The sequence below is a fragment of the Muscardinus avellanarius genome (genome assembly GCF_963383645.1).
Source record: "Muscardinus avellanarius genome assembly, chromosome: 6".
Taxonomy (NCBI): Eukaryota; Metazoa; Chordata; class Mammalia; order Rodentia; family Gliridae; genus Muscardinus; species Muscardinus avellanarius.
In genome coordinates, this window is record NC_137791.1 from 77,218,964 (window position 1) to 77,236,164 (window position 17,201).

At 36.2% G+C, this 17,201-nt stretch overlaps 1 protein-coding gene across 3 annotated transcripts in view; it reads left to right on the forward strand.

Annotated features, from left to right (window-relative positions):
• CCDC158 (coiled-coil domain containing 158) overlaps window positions 1–17,201 on the forward strand; it is a gene marked incomplete at both ends in the record, with an annotated part of 78,234 nt that overhangs the window by 59,353 nt on the left and 1,680 nt on the right. For 2 of the 3 annotated variants that reach the window (XM_080697387.1, XM_080697388.1), the window contains 5 exons: window positions 7,742–7,890; window positions 9,215–9,274; window positions 10,878–10,937; window positions 13,192–13,259; window positions 15,662–15,820. In XM_080697387.1, coding sequence (XP_080553513.1) covers window positions 7,742–7,890; window positions 9,215–9,274; window positions 10,878–10,937; window positions 13,192–13,259; window positions 15,662–15,820 — 496 coding nt within the window. Of the gene's footprint in view, window positions 1–7,741; window positions 7,903–9,214; window positions 9,275–10,877; window positions 10,938–13,191; window positions 13,260–15,661; window positions 15,821–17,201 lie in introns of all 3 variants that reach the window. The other variant, XM_080697386.1, reaches the window with a different exon arrangement.

Below are 17,201 nucleotides of genomic sequence, written 5' to 3' on the forward strand. Positions count from 1 at the left end.
TTTCTTTCTTAAAGCTTTCAGGATCTTTTCTTTACCTCTCATAGTCACTTGAGGATGATCCTTGCAGGATATCTTATTCTCTGTGTTGTACTGGTACTTAGCAAGCTCTTGTATTCTTCAGTTCTCAGAAAAATTTATTTTATTAACTTGCTTATCTTTTCCCTTTCATTTTTTTCCATTTTTAGGATTCCTTTTAGTCATTTATTAAACTCCCTGCATTGATTATCTAATTTTCCTCAATTTTGACTGATTTTTTAAAATCTCTTCATCTTTTATTCCTACCTCTGGGAAAGTTCCCTCAACCTTTTTTTTCTTCCAAAAATCTATTGAATTTTTTTCTTTTATGGTACATATTTATATATTTTTTCTAGAGACTTTTTTGTTCTTTTAAGTTTTTGTAGAATTCTGTCATTTCATGGATATGAAATCTTTTCCATTTAAGGATATTAACTTCAGTTTTTTATGATTTCTTCTAAATTATTGCTTCTTACTATTTATTTTTTTCTGTTTTTATATCTATCATTCATGTTAGAGACTTGGTGATCCTTGGCTATTCCTTCATATTTAAGATAGATGGTTTTAAAACACAGTTTCAAAGCTCTGTATGAGGTTGGCAGGATTTGTCAACTGGTAGATGATTAGGTAATTTTTTTTTTATTGAGAGACTCAAAAATTATCTGTAGGTCTTTATCTCTGGGCCCATTTATTCCCACAAAGAGAGGGTCTCTTATTACTGATTTATAGGTATAAATCCATCTGTCAGAATTCTGAGAATTCAGTAGAGGAATGAGTCTGGGGTCACTATCTGTCTATCTCTTGCAGTCTTAGTACTCACATTTCAGATGCAACCTTACTTGCTATGCCAAAATCTAAAAGTTGTGTGGGTCAACCTTACACAGAGATTGAACCTCTAAAATCATGTAGGAGAAAAGAATAATTACTTGTGTGAGGAGAACATACTAAGTTCTAACAGCAGTTCCCATAGACTTCTAGCAGCCCTAGTTTCAGTGTTCCCTGTGCCCTGGCCTTTGACAACACCAGAGGCTTCAACTCCTGAGCCATTTGGCATGCTCTGATGCTGAGCGGCTTGCTTCTTGTTGGCTGCTTCTGTGTAGTTACATTATATACTAGCTTTTTTCCCCCAAGTTCTCCATTTTCTCTCTCCCCCAACTTTGTAATTACTCATTCAACAATTCTCTCCTTTCCTTGTTATTCTTCTTAATTCGTTTAGTGTGATTTTAGAGGAGCTGCAGATATAGCAGAAATAAATGCAAACTATCCTGTTGAGAAGTAGGATATTATTGTCTGAATTGTTCTACATTGCCTTTATTTATTATTTATCTTCACTTTGGTCTTGTTATTTCATGATTATAAATAATAGCTGAGATTTACTGAGAACTTGTGTGTCCAATATTGTGTGAACTACTTTATATATTATCCAGCTTATTCCTCACAACTACTCAGATGAGGGAAGTACTGTTATATAATATATATTCTATAGACAGGAAAACTGAGGAATGAGACACTAAATGACTTATATAGGCTTCATACAACAAAACCACAGTTGAGCTAAGACTTATCCCTGACAGCTTGAATCTAGAACCTAGGTTCTTAACCAATATTCTGTCATGATTCTCTATACTATTCTGCTAAATGTTGCTTACAAAAATTATTTAAATAGTTGATGATGTAAGTAGATACTCGACCTGAACTAATTTTGTATTTCATTAGGTCTTTTTAAGTATGGGTCATAAAGTTTTAGAATTTCAAAGCATTTGAAATTATCCAAGAGATATCACTTGTGTTATAGGTGAACAACTAGGAAAACCAGAGAAGTTGCAGTGTGTGATTTGGTCTGTGCTCAAATTCCTAGAACATGTATGTGTGTGTATATCTAATTGGTAGTTTGATATAGAAGTATGTTAGATTTATGTTTCAGATAAAGGCTGTGTCAGCATATAAAATGAAAATATTTTCAGGATGATATAACTTATTTGATTCAATATCAGACTTTATACACATGCACTGTGATTTATACTATCTGGGCTTGATCTTTGCTACTGAAGTACCCATGATTGGGCAAGATTTTTAGCAACACTTTTTGACTTTTGTCCTGTTTTCCTAATCGCCTTTGCTTATTATACTATATAAATAGTGTATTTATATTCCATTTTATTCCATTCTCTAGAAGTAATAGAAGAAGATGGACAGAGAGGATGGATTGGGTCAAACATTCTCAAAATAGACTAGTCTAAATCAAACTGAATGAGATCAAGCTTTTATTTTTAGATTTTTCATTTATCATCTATCTTTGGAGAATGGAGATGGGAACAGTCAAGAAGTACACACTCTCCCTAAACATTAGTTTACATCATAACTTACATCATAACATCATAAACATTAGTTTACATCATAACTTACATCATAACTCACAAAGTGCCTATAATGAACTCAAGGCCATTCGAGAGAAAAGTATTTGGGGATGATGGAGCTATATGAGAAATACAGTAATCATTTAGAAACAAATTTAACACACAATGTTTTCAAAGTAAAAATGTAATAGGATCACAAAATAAACCTTTAACAGTAATAGTATAAGCTTATATTCTTTCCCTGACACCAAAGGTTGTAGAAGCTTTACCCTGCAAATATGTTTTCTAAAAAGAGCCTTAAATTCTAAGTGCCAAAGATCCTTTGCCAGACTCCTGCAACTTCAGGAAGAACTTCTGTTTGCTTATTAATTTACCAGCCCGACAACAGTCATATGTAAACCATACTTCAAAAAATACTTTTCCCAGCTGTGTGTGTGTGTGTGTGTGTGTGTGTGTGTGTGTGTGTGTGTGAGAGAGAGAGAGAGAGAGAGAGAGAGAGAGAGAGAGAGAGAGAGAGACGGAGAGAGAGAACACTACTCATGGATGTTTTACCTCTTAGCTACATCCTCAGTCCTATTTTTTTATTTTGAAGCAGGATCTCACTGATTTGCTGATGGCTTCACTAAGTTGCTGAGGCTGACCTTGAACCTGCAATCCTCCTGGCTCAGACTACCAAATACTGGGATTACAGGCATTTGCCACCATGTCTGGTTTATTTCTCAGCTGTTTTCTGATTTTTAAAAGTATATTTTGGCCGGGCATGGTGGTGCATACTTGTAATCCCCACGCTTGGGAGGCAGAGACAGGAGAATCGTGCAGGTTCAAAGCCAGCCTCGCTGGCTTAAGAGACCCTGTTTCCAAATAAAAATATAAAAATAGGTCTGGGAGTGTAGCCCAGCAGTAGAAGGGTTTCCAGGAACCCCAATACCACCAAAAAAAAGTATATTTTGTAAGAACACAGTAGTATACTCCTGTAACCTCAGTACTTGGGAGGCTTGCAGGTTTGAGGCCAGCCTTGACAATTTAGGGTGACTCTGTTTCAAATTAAAAAATAAAAAGGGCTGGGTATGTGGCTCAGAGGTATAATATCCCCAAGTTAAATCCCTAGTACCCCCCACACAAATTATATTTTGCTCATGTCATCGAAATGTATTCCATATGTAATAAAATAACTAAAATGAGTAAACAAAAATACAAGGCACACAAACATTAAGAGGAAAGGTTTTTAATTTTGACTAAAACTTCTTAAATCACAAAACCATTGTAACTAGAAATTAAAAGGAAACTATAACCAGAAAAATATCTCCAATAAAGGGTTGATAACTATACATAGAGCTCTTACATAAGTAGATGAAAATAGCATTTATGCTAAGAGTATACTAAAGATGTAGATATAAGACTCACAAAGAAATGTAGCCATTAAACATAAAAATATTCAAACTCACAAGCCAGGCGTGGTGCACGCTTGTAATCCCAGCGCTTGGGAGACTGAGACAGGAGTATCACACAGGTTCAAAGCCAGCCTCAGTTACTGAGTGAGGTTCTCAGCAACTTAGTGAGACCCTGTTTCCAAATAAAATATAAAATAGGTCTGGGAGTGTAGCCCAGAGGTAGACAAGCCCCTGGGTTCTACTCCCAGTACCACAAGAAATATTCAAACTCATTTGTAAACAATAACAACTACATATTAAAGCAAAAAGGAACTACCAGTTTTACATATAAAGTGGTCAAATGGTAACAGCAAGGGTGCCCTGTCACTTGGTATTGTCCTCTGTAGATCACATACACGCTGATGTGACACTTTCTTGTTTTGTTTTGCCTTCAAAACCCATAATTTCCTTTCTTTTGTTGTTAATAGCCTTTATCTTTTTAAAATATTCTTAGATTTACAGAGACACTGAATGAAAGTATAGAGTGCTCCAATTGATTTTCTTTGTTGCCCCTGCCCCAGTTTACCCTATTACTCACATTTTGCATTGATGTAGTATACTTGTCATAATTGATGAGCCAGTATTGCTAATTATTATTAACTAAAGTTCATAGTTTACATTTGGGTTTGCTTTTTGCCTTGTACATTCTATGGGTTTTTATAAAAGCATAAAGACATGTATCCATCATTACGGCTCATACAGATTGTTTTTATCACCCTAAAAATCCCCTGTGCTCTACTTAATCATCCCTTTATCCCCTTCTCTGAACTGATCTTTTTACAGTCTGCCACTAATCTTTTTACTGTCTCCATAAGTTTTGCCTTTTCAAAATGTACAATTCCAAGCTGGGCATGGTGGCCCACACTTGTAATCCCTGCCCTTGGGAGGCTGAGACAAGAGGATCACACAGGTCCAAAGCCAGCCTCAGCTACTTAGTGAGGCTCTCCGCAACTTAGTGAGACCCTGTTTCCAAATAAAGTGTAAAATAGGCTGGGAGTGTAGCCCAGAGGTAGAAAGGCCCCTGGGTTCCATCCCCAGTACCACATACACACACACACACACACACACACACACACACACACACACACACACAAATGTACAATTCCAGAACAAATGTAATTGTATAGTACATGGGCTTTTCAGATTGCCTTCTTCCACTGAGTAATATATATTTAAGATACCTTCGTGTCTTTTCATGACTTAGTGGCTAATTTCTTTTTTATTGCTGAACCTTTTTTCATAGTATGGATATAACATAGTTTTGTTTTTTAGCCATTCACCTATTGAAAGATATCCTCAATACTTTCAAGTTTTGACAGTTATGAATAAAATTTTGATATAAACATTTATGTGCACGTTTTTGCATGGATAAATTTTTAGTTCGCTTGGGTAAATACAAAGAAGCATGATTGCTGGGAACATATTTGGAACATATTAATTTTATAAGAATCTTTCAAACTGACTTTCAAATAGGCTCTCCTATTTTGGAATTCTACTTGTAATGAATGAAAGTACATTTTGCCCAGGTCCTCATTTGGTGTTGTCAGTGTTTTAGATTTTAGCCATTCTAATAGGAGCATAGTGGTATTTCATTATATTAATTTGCAATTCTCTAATGATATATGTTATTGATCATGTTTTCATGTGCTGCCAGCTATGTATCTTCTGTAGTAAAATTTCTTTACAGAATATTTACCCATTTTTTAAAAATTGGGATGTCTGTCTTATTTTTGAGTTAATAAGACATTTTTATTGTTGATTATTTTGGGGTTTTTGTCATATATTGGATACCAATCCTTTATCAGACATATATTTTGAAAAAGTCTTTTTTTCCCCAATATGTGGCATGCTTTCTCAATTTCTTGACATTTGTTTTCATAGAACAAAATTTTTATTTTAATGAATCCAAATTAATCAGTGTTTCTTTCATAAATCCTGCTTTTAGTTTTTATTTTTGTTGTTGTTTTGGTTTTTTGTGATTTTTGTTTTTTGGTAATAGGGATTGAATCCAGGGGCATTCTACATGTTGTAACTTTATGGTTTTATGGTACTGAGGATTGAACCCATGGCCTCTTACATGTTAGGCAAGTACTCTACCACTGACTGACTGCCTGTAATTCTAGTACTTGAGAGGCTGAGACAGGAGGATTACAGGTTCTCAGCCAGCCCAGCAACTTAGTGGGGCCTTCCACAACTTAGTAAAATCCTGTTTCAAAATAAAAAATAAAAATAGGACCGGGGGTATAGCTTAGAGGTAGAACTCCCCTGGGTTTCCAGTACTTCTGTCTGTCTCTGCCTCTGTCTTTGTCTTTCTCTCTCTCTCTCTCTCTCTCTCTCTCTCTCACACACACACACACACACACACACACACACACACACACACACACTAATATTCTTCCACCTTACAGGAGGTTTGTTGTTGTCATTGTAGATTCTTTGGGATTTTCTACAATCATATTGACCATGAACAAACAGTTTTATTTCTTCCTCTGAAAATTGCATGCTTTTTTTTTTTTTATTACGTTTAGTGTCTTATTGAATTAGCTGGAACTTCTTCTGTGGTCTTGAGCAGAAGTGGCAGTGAGAAGACGTTTCTTGCCTTGTTTCTGATCTGAGTGGAAAAGCATCCAGTTTCTCACCATTAATATCACGTTAACTACAGTACTTTTTGTATGTTTTCTTTAACAAACTGAGGAATTCTACTCTCTATTCCCAGTTTGCTGAGGGTTTTTTGTTCAACTTTGTCAAATGCTTTTTCTATGTCTATTGGTATGATCAAGCAATTTTCTTTAGTGTAATGATGCGATGAATAATGTTGACTTCTTAATGCTGAATCAGCCTCACATACTGTGATAAGTCCCATTTATCATTTAATGAATTCAATTTGTTAAAATCTTGACAGTTTTTGCATCTATGTTCATGGAAGATGGTCTTTAGTCTTTTTTCTTGTAATATCTTTGGGTTTTGTATTAGGCTAATGCTGGACTCATAGAATGAATTAGAAAGTATCCCCTTGACATCTGTTTTCTGAGAGAGTGTAGAGGGTTAGTATAATTTCTTCCTTAAATGTTAAACTTTCTGTTTTGGAAGATTATTAAATATTGGTTTGATTTATTTAATAGATATTGCCTATTTAAATTGTCTATTTCTGTCTGTATGAGTTTTGGCCAATTAACTTTTAAGATCTATTTCACTTAGGTAATTATATTTGTGGGCATTGAAATGGTTAAAAATTAGGAACTCTACAGTGGGGGACACTGAGTCTACCTACCCACCAGGGCTGTCATGTGGGCCATTAGGAACATCTGTCTTTATTACTATATTGTAAAAGTTCCTTGGAGAATACTATCTCAATCTAACAGTCTTTATATATTTTTCTCAAATGCCAACAAACACAGTTTGAAATTTTTGGATGTTTCTTATCAGTAAAATATGGGAGTATATTAATTCATCTCTGAATAATTGTCTACTTCTATAATTCTATAGCTTTATAAATTTAATTTGATCCTAACTATTGAAATTATTTTGCTCAGATGTAGTTGAAAATATTTAATGACATAAGGAGTTAATATTACATTGTTAAAATAAAAAAGACTTTAAGATAGATGTGTATAGTTTGATCCTGTATATATAATGTATATATATATATATTGTATACATTATGTATATGATGTATATATATACATTATGTACATAATGTATATATATACATTGTATATACAGTCATATACATACATACACATATAAATTAAATATACTATATCAATTATTCATTGGTTATTACTAATTATTCCAGTGTATTAAGAGTTTTTCTATGTGTGGTGATTTTATTTTCCTTATCTTGCTCTTTCATAATTTCTCTTTACCAGTTGAATTAATTTTATAACAAAAATAACATACAAATCTGAAAACATACATGCCTTTGTTTTGTACATTCAGCACTCTATGAAGACTAATGTACTGAAGGAAGACCCAACAAGAGACCTGAAACAGCTTCTCCAGGAGTTGAGAAGTGTGATTAATGAGGAGCCGGCCATGCCTCTGAGCAAGACGGAGGACACTGGGAGAACGCCGTCTCTTGGACCCCTGTACGTTGCTGTGTGAGACCTCGGGCTCGGGGGAGAAGCTCCTCTCACACGTGGTCATGTTGTCCTAGCCATCACGTTGTCCACTTGTTACTCTCTGACAGGCAGAGGTTTAAATGACTGGGAAGAAGCCAGGTGTGGTGGCTCATGCCAATAATTCCAGTTCTTGGGAGGCTGAGACAGAAGGACAGCATCAGCAACTTAGTGAAGCTCTCAGAAACTTAGTGAGACTCTGTTTCCAAATAAAATAGGGCTGGAGGTATAGCCTGAAGAAGGCCTCTGGGTTCCACCTCCAGTACCACAAAAATAAATAAATAAATAACCATGAAGAGTGTCTGAAGTCACCAGTGAAAGCCATATTGAAATGGAGGCATTAAAAAAGAAAACTTGACACCAAGAGAAAATAAAATAGTCATTCTATTCAGAATGTAGTCAGTGCAAGAAGTTATAATTAATTACATTTGTATAATAATTTATAACTCCTGGCAGATTTCACATCCGTAATTTTATTTGGATATCATAACCATTTGAGAAAAGGCAGGACAGGATTTATTTTTATCAATGGCAAATATCTAAAAGTAATGCTTTCTAAAATAATGTCTGTCTATAAACAATCTCTTGTTCTTTAAGATGTTCAATTAGTATATAAAATAAGATATCAAAATATTAGTCAACTTACCTAATTATTATTAACATAGTATTAATCAGAGTACAACCTTGGTAATAGCCCAGTTACCTAGCATATCATTGTAGTGTTAGAAATGTTCCATTGGCTGATCATTCCATCAAAGAATATTTTCACTTGCAGAGCACTTTGATTTTTGTCATAATTATAATATGCCTTCTAGGCCAGAGAGTAATATTTAGCTCATGTGACAGGTGAGTAAATTTAGGCATAGATTAATTCGCCTCCTTCTATGAAACTAAGAGACAAAGCCAGATGTCAAAGTTAGAGGCCTTGGTTCCCAGCACCGATCATTCTGCAGGCTTAGCATGGCTTCCCTGGCCAGGTTTCCATTGCTCCAGCCACCAAGAACGGAATTAAACTGTATTGGACTCTATCCAACGTGAATATATTTGGTCCCTGTCTCTAGAGAGCTTATTTTAATTTTCTCTAATCCTACAAATGACCTTGTCACTCAGGCCTAAACTCTGCCTAACACTTAAGAATCCAGGAAAGAAATAGCTCTTTGTTAAGTTGTATACAAGTTTAAAATCTACTTAAAGAAAAATTAATTATACATGAGAAATTTATTTTTTTAAAAAGGCATCAAATTTGGAAATTGGTCTCCATATAATTAACTGAGAGTTACATTTGTCCGTACAGAGATGATAGAGTAAGAGACTGCATTACCGAATCAAGCTTGAGATCAGACATATGCCATAGGTAAGAACCTGGAATTCTGAATCTAATTAAATGTCCAAGGATTTTATACGTGACCTGATAACTTGAGAAAAGTCTATTTGGATATTTTTATGGAACGTGGGCATATTGGCCTCAGTGAAGGGAAGCTGCTTCATTGTTTGACTCTAAAAATATTTCAATGAAATGTACTAAAGTAATTTACTTTCTAGAAACCAATGACATAGACATTTTTGTTTATTTTAAATTTTGCTGATTATGTTAGTCAGTTTTACATCACTATTACAAAATATCTGAAATAATTAACTTATAAGATAAAGAGTTTAATTAGCTTTCAGTTCTAGAAGTTACAGTCCAAGATCCACCTGACTCATTGCCTTGGGACTCTGCTGGGTGCTAATGGCAATGGTGGGGAGTGCATGGTGGAGCAAACTTCTCACCTCATTGCCAGGAAGCAAAAGAGGCATGGCACAGGAAGGGAAGGTCCCACTGTCTCCTCAGGGGGCATTTCCTCAACGACCTTAGGACCTCCTCTACCACCTTCCAGTAGTACCACTCTGGGGACCAAGTCTTCAACACATTGGCCTTTGGAGGACATTGAGCATCCCAACCATAGCATTGATGTTTAACTATATGAAGCTATTTATAAGGCATGATATCCCCAAAGACTCTTCCTACACATAGTAACAATGGCTTATATAACTTTGAGGAAAAGAATGTTCCAGAAAGAAAGTGTAACAACCTCAATATAGAGTTAAAAAAAACATTGCTGAAAACAATTTTATTTTCATCAGTAATTGAATAGCTGAATTTTAACTGAAATTGGGGGGGAAAGAGCATGAAGAAATAAAATCCACTTGGGTGTGTTGTGCATGCCTATAATCCCAGTACTTGGGAGGCTGAGATAAGAGGATCACAGGTTCGAGGCTAGCTTTAGCAACTTAGCAAGAACCTGTTTCAAAGAAATAAAATAAAATAGGGCCAGGGGTATAGCTCAGAGGTAGAATGCCTCTGAGTTTAATCAGGAGTGAAAAAAGAAAAGAAAAAAAGAAGAAATGAAATCCACAACCTTAAGTAGGACCTAAAAAACAGACAACTTCTGAGAACAAACCTTAGCCATAAAAGAAGCAAGGTTAATATTAACTTGTTATTTATGAGGCCGCCAGCTGCACTGGCGCCTGTGCCCTCGATGCTTACTGGCAATAGGGACTCTGCTCTGCATTGTGCTCCAGTCCAGCCAGATTCCTCCTAGTTCCTGGCAGTTCATGACTTTGCCTTCAGGCTTTTCTCCATATTATTATTTTCCACCTGGGAGAACCAGAGCCCCAGCTTCACCCTTTCAAGTATATAAGTATCTCCCTAGAAGTGGTATTCAGGTGAAGTTTTGTTTGATCACACAGCTCCTGATTTGTGATCTATTAGCTGTCAGATAATATCATCTCATCCTATCTAAGACTGCATCAGGCTGGAGGTGGAGCTCAGTGATAAAGTTCATGCTTATATGCATGAAGCCCTGGGAACCATCTCTGCACTAAGTAAAGAAATAAATATCCTCACAAGCCTTTATTAGATTGGTAAGAAAATCGCATTTTGTAGTCTTTAATTTCTCCCATCCTTCTACCGATAGAAGCAATAACTCACTACGGGACTCCACTGAAGGCAGCAAGTCAAGTGAAACTCTGAGCAGGTATGAAGTCACCTTATAGGCCCCTAGTTTTCAGAAAGTCCCTTTTACTACTGTTCATTGGTAAATCCACAAATATTTACTGCCTAAAACTTACCATCTGTGGTGCTCTTAGAATATAACAGTGATGAGCCGGATGTGGTGGCACGCGCTTGTAATCCCCACACTTGGGAGGCTGAGATAGGAAGATCATGCAGGTTCAAAGCACAACCTCGGCTACCTAGTGAGGCTCTCAGCAACTTAGACCCTGTTTCAAATAAAATATAAAAATAGGTCTGGGAGTCTAGCCCAGAGGTAGAAAGCCTCTGGGTTCCACCCCCAGTACCACACACACACACACACACACACACACACACACACACACACACACAATATATATATATATATATATATATATATATATATATATATATATATATATATATATATAAAACAGTGATGAATACAGATAGGAGCCCTCTCCCTAGGTTGCTTGCAAACAAAAAGTGTATTTATTGACCCATTGCCTGGGGGGAAAAATACTTTTTGTCTTTCCTGTTTTCACCTATGAAAATAGAGCCATCTGAGTCTTCTTTATATCTTAAGAGTCTGAAAATCATTTCTACTGTGTAGCTTTCAGTAAATAAGGGGCTAATTTGTCTGTGTCTCAGCACCAAGCATAATGCCTGCCACTGAGAACCACTCAATAAATATTACTGTCTCTGCTGCTTTGATCACAATATGGTGAACTTGAATCTTTCTGAATACATCTTTCTCCTAACCTAAAAGAAATGATATTTTGATTCCTTTCCCCTATAGAATATATCACTGCACAATATCTACTAATAGTAACTACACTGTGTTTTTATTCTTTCTATTTTATGGTTGCTTTTGCTTAGCTCATCTAATCAATAAGATCAGCATTATTTTCCCATGTGTGGGTTATAAATGAATACTCAGATTGCTTAAGCAACTTGCTCGGGTCATACAACTGGTAAACAGTGGAGCCAGCTTTGAACTTGGGTCAAGCTGGCTCATACACACATGCTTGTGACTATGTCAAGCCTCTGTGGCCCTGCACTGAGCTGTTTGGGAGGAAGCCAGTTCTAGGCTTAGGGCAGAAAGGAGCTACTTCCCTGAGGTAGCTAGCTAAAGCTCTTCTGTGAAACTCTCTATGGCTTAGAAAAATCTGCTTTGATCAGAAATGAAGTTGCCATAACACTATGCTTTAGTATGAAAAAGAAAATTATATTCTCAAGTCACTGAGAAGTTATTGTTTCATAATTTGATGACTTAATAAAAGACAGATAAGGCTACTTCAGAGGTTAAGGCAGGAGAATCTCAAGTTCAAGTCTAGTGTGACAACTTATTGAGACCTCATCCAAAAATACAAAAGGCCTGGGGTTGTAGCCCAGTGGTGGAGGGCTTACCTGGCATGTCTGAGGCCTTAGATTCCATCCCCAGTGCTGGGGGAAAAAAAAATATTTAAAAATAAAGACAGTTAGCCAGGGGTGGTGGCATACGCTTGTAATCCCCGCACTTGGGAGGCTGAGACAGGAGGATCACACAGGTTTGAAGCCAGCCTCAGCTACTTAGTGAGGCTCTCAGCAACTTAGTGAGACCCTATTTCCAAATAAAGTGTAAAATAGGTCTGGGAGTATAGCCCGGAGGTAGAAAAGCTCCTGGGTTCCACCCCCAGTGCCACAATAGAAAAACAAACAAACAAAGACAGCTAGGTTCTCATATCTGCATGTGCATCTAATCTGCTCTGCTACCAGATATCAACACAGCCTTTGGGGAACTCCTCTGTGTACTGGTAAGAAAAGGAGAGTTAGTTTACTTAAACTTATTGATTTAATTAAATCTTATAGTTTTCCAAATTGGTACTACTAATGCTAAGAGAGGTTTTTTTTTTTTTTATGTGTTGCTTTCTTTGGTTTCTTCAGTATTAAATAAGTCATTAAGATTGTATTTCTTAGACTCCATGAAAAAACAGTTTATAGCTACTACTACACAAAAATTAATTTTCTAACCAAGATTATTCATTAACATATTTTTATTCTGAAGAATGTTCATGAATGCTAAATGCAAAGAGGTAATGCAGCTTTGAATCTCCCCCTAGGGTGTTTTAGGACTTCTGCAATTTATGGTTATGATTGCCATCTTGAATTTACATTTTAAACCACCACATTGGCCTATATTACCTTGCTCCTGTTCCTAAGCTGTGGAGCTGTGTTTGTGAAGTGGAATGCTTATGTTACCATTCTTATGTTTCCAGAGAGCCGGTCACTTTGCACACAGCAGACCTGGAAGACCCATCTAGTTGCTTCACATTCCCATGCACAGGTAAGTTTTCAGTGAAGCAGAGACAGAGCCTGCCAAAATCCTGGCGGTGTCCCGTTTCCATGAGAGTGAAAACCCAGGTCATGACAGAAGCCTGTGAGTCCCCATGAACACTCTGGTCTCATTTCCTCTTTCCTCTTTATTCCTTCTGGTTTATCCACTCTTGAATATACCAGGCAACTCCCTGCCAGAGCCTGGCACCCACCATGACCCCAAGGTGCTCACCACTTGCTCTCTGAAAAGCTTTGCTCAGATGCCACGGTCTCAGTGAGACGTAACTCCCACCACCTTCCCACACTTTCAGTGCCCTTACTTTTTCCTTTCAAGTTACATATCACCTTCAACACCGCAGATAACCAACTTAGTAATTCATGTTGTGCACCCCCCTGCTAGACAAAAGCTACATGGTCTTTATTTGCTTCCCTGATAAATCCCAGGCTCCTAGAGCCTTCCTGGCACAAAGCAGGTACTCAACAAATACTAATTGAATGTATGAAAGAAAAAGGAGAGGACATAAGACACATTGTTCTCTATATCATTTCCAAGGAATTACAGACAAGATGATAAAACATGTATAAAAACAAGCTATATAAAAACAAGCTATATAAAAACAAGCTGTATAAAAACAAGCTCCTGGAGACAAGAGATCGAAAACCAACAAAATCTATTGAAAAGAAATTTAGCATAATTCAGACTAAAAACAGAAAAGTAAAGATATTACTGTGTAAAAGTCCTTAAAAAATAAAAAAATGAGCATGACAATAGCCATAGAGCAAATTACACAAAAGAAAAAAAAATTTTTAAACTAGGAAGGAAAAAAAGTATAGATAATATGTTGGATTTGAAAGGCTAAATCAAACCAAGAACAAAGTAATTGAGAAAGAATGAAACTGAAATGGTTTATTCAATAAAATTATAGTTATAAATATGGACAGTAATGATATAAATAGGGAAAATTGAGATGTATAGGAAGAAGATAAGTTCCCAAATCCTCCCCCAGCCCCCTACCAGATATTAAACCCTGGGATACTTTACCACTGAGCCATATCTCCAGCTTTTTATAATTTTTGAGACAGTTTCACCACGTTACTGAGCCTGGCCTCAAACTTGTTATTTTCCTGCCTTAGCTTCCCAAGTAGCTGTCTTCGCCTCCCAAGCGTGGGAATTCAAGCGTTGCCATCACGCCTGGCATCCTTCCAACTTTTATACAGTGGCTGTCACATTTATTTATTTATTTATTTATCTATTTTTTTTATTTATTTTGGTGGTACTGGGGATGGAACCCTTCTAACTTTCGGGCTACATTCCCAGACCTATTTTACATTTTTTACTTGGAAACAGGGTCTCTTAAGCCAGCGAGGCTGGCTTCGAACCTGCGCGATCCTCCTGTCTCCACTTCCCAAGCACGGGGATTATAAGCGTGCGCCACCACACCCAGCAGTGGTGGCTGTCACATTTTAATTATTAATTGAATACCACATTGGGTTATTTGTGTTTTTGTACCATTAATATTCATTTAGATATCCCTACATATTTGTACTTTACTTCCTATGTAGTATAATTTTATTTGTGCATTTACTGTTTCCTTTAATACAATTCTGCTGTTGATACATAAGGATATGTATTTTATCAATTTGAAAGAATATTTTGAATATTCTAGGTTAACATTTTTTCTTTGAATATTATAATCGTATTATTTTTTACTTTCATTGTTTCTACCAACAAATCAACTGTCAGTTTGTTTTCTATTTAAATGTAATATGCTTTCCCCTAAAAAAAAATGTGGCAGCTTTAGGATTGTTTTTATACTTCTACTTGTTTACTTGGCTTGCTTACTTGCCTGTTTGTTTAAACAGTTCTGGTCTTTCTTTATATAAGCAGAACCCATCTGGGGTTTGGCTGCTTAGATTTATGGAAGTCTGTGCCTGATAACCCCATGATATGGACCATGTAAATCTATATTATCTATATTTTTCTCTTGGTTTTAAACTGTGTTATCTTTTATACCTGTTATTTTTATTATCTGACACTAAATATATGAAATTTTTTTCAGATGATTTAAAGCTTGAAATCAGGTTACCTTCTTCTGGAGAGTATTCATGCTTACTTTGCTAGACAGTAATTTTTTATCAATTTAATCAAATCAAGAATTAACATAATTTGAAGCTAGACCTTGGGATCCCAGAGCAAGACTAGTTTCTGTTCACTTTCATACCTAAAGCATCGCCTTTTGGAGACATAGCCCTCTTCTTTTCGAACCTGAAACCTTGTATACTTACAAGAACATTCTCTTCTCCTCCCAACCCCATCATTGGGCACATTTTTCCATAAAAGTATGACTTATTGAGAGGTTCAGTATAGTATTTTTAATGAGTTCTTTTACCTTTGTTCTTGAAAAATTTTAGCAAATCCATCTGTGAAAAATTCAGCTTCTCGTTCATTCAGCTCTTCTCCTAAGAAGTCTCCAGTGCACTCCCTCCTGACTAGTTCCGCTGAAGAATCAGTAGGTTCCACATCACAGTACAGATCTACCAAAACCATTCATTCACCTGAGGCTGTTAAAGGTAAGAATGATCTGATACTGCTGCTGAAATTAATTTACTTCTTACTCTGGTGAATTGCAAGTTCTTTTCCATACCCAGAATTAATATGATTTTTATATTGTTCTTATATGCAAGCTCTAAATGATACTATATAAAATGGTCATGACTAAATAAAAGTTATTTGTGAACACACATGCAAACCTAGGTACGATATGTAAAACCATGGGTATTATATGTAGATATTTTCTCTGAGATAACTAATGGACACTTTCCTCTCTATTTTATAAGATTTTGAGTCTTCTTTTAAATGCTACAAGTAACTTTTCTCTCTTATTTATATCTTTTAAAACATGGCTGTCCTTCACTTTCTACCTATGTTTTTTCCCCCCCTGTGTTACTGAGGGTGGAACCCAGGGGCTTTTCTACCTCTGGGCTATACTCTCAAACCTATTTTATACTTTATTTGTAAACAGGGTCTCACTAAGTTGCTGAGAGCCTCTAAGTAGCTGGGGCTAGCTTCGAACCTGCATGATCCTCCTGTCTCAGCCTCCCAAGCGCAGGGATTACAAGCGTGCGCCACCACGCCCGGCTCAGTCTCTACCTTTGTAAAAGCGCATATGTCTGTCATACAAGCTTGTCAAAATGCTCTCATTTTTAAATTGTTAAGTCTGTTTTTAGGTAATATGGATGGAAAAAACTAACCTAGAATAGGTGACTGATATGTTAACATGTGCTAAATATAAGTGTGTTAAACTGGGCTAGAAACGTTTCTCATAACAATGCACAAAGCCCCCAGGCTCTCTGGCATCAGTCCCATTGGGCAGAGATAAATCAGACAAGTTGTTGTGACACTCTCAAGTTGCTTCTGAGTCTTTTGCAATTCTATGCTGTGAATTTCTAGATACTGAAAATTACGAGCGTCAGACCCTAATGACATTTTAGCTCACTTTCTTACTGTTTTGTTTGCATTTGTCTACTCCTTCGTCTCATTTCTAACTGTGGAAGTAGAGCAGTGCTGCTTGTCCCTTCATTCTTTTTTGTTATATAATAACTTGCATTTTTATTTTTCTCTATTGTCAGATACTCATCCTCCATCATATTTTATATTAAAGATGTTTTAAAAACTTAAATTATTTCTCATTCTCTTACATTAAAATAATTTCTAGATGATTACCTTTAAAACTAGTATCTCCAATAAAAAGAACTTTTTTGACAGAAAAATGAGCCAGCAAAAAAAAAAAAAAATTGTCAAAATTATACAGCCAGTCAAGGGCTAGCATCAAAATCAAACACTTTGGGCAGGGGATGTGGCTCAGTGATAGAGCACTCACCTAGCATACACAGGCTCTGGGGTCTGTCCTCCAGAACACAAACAAAGAAGAACAGAAATCTTCAGCTTGCC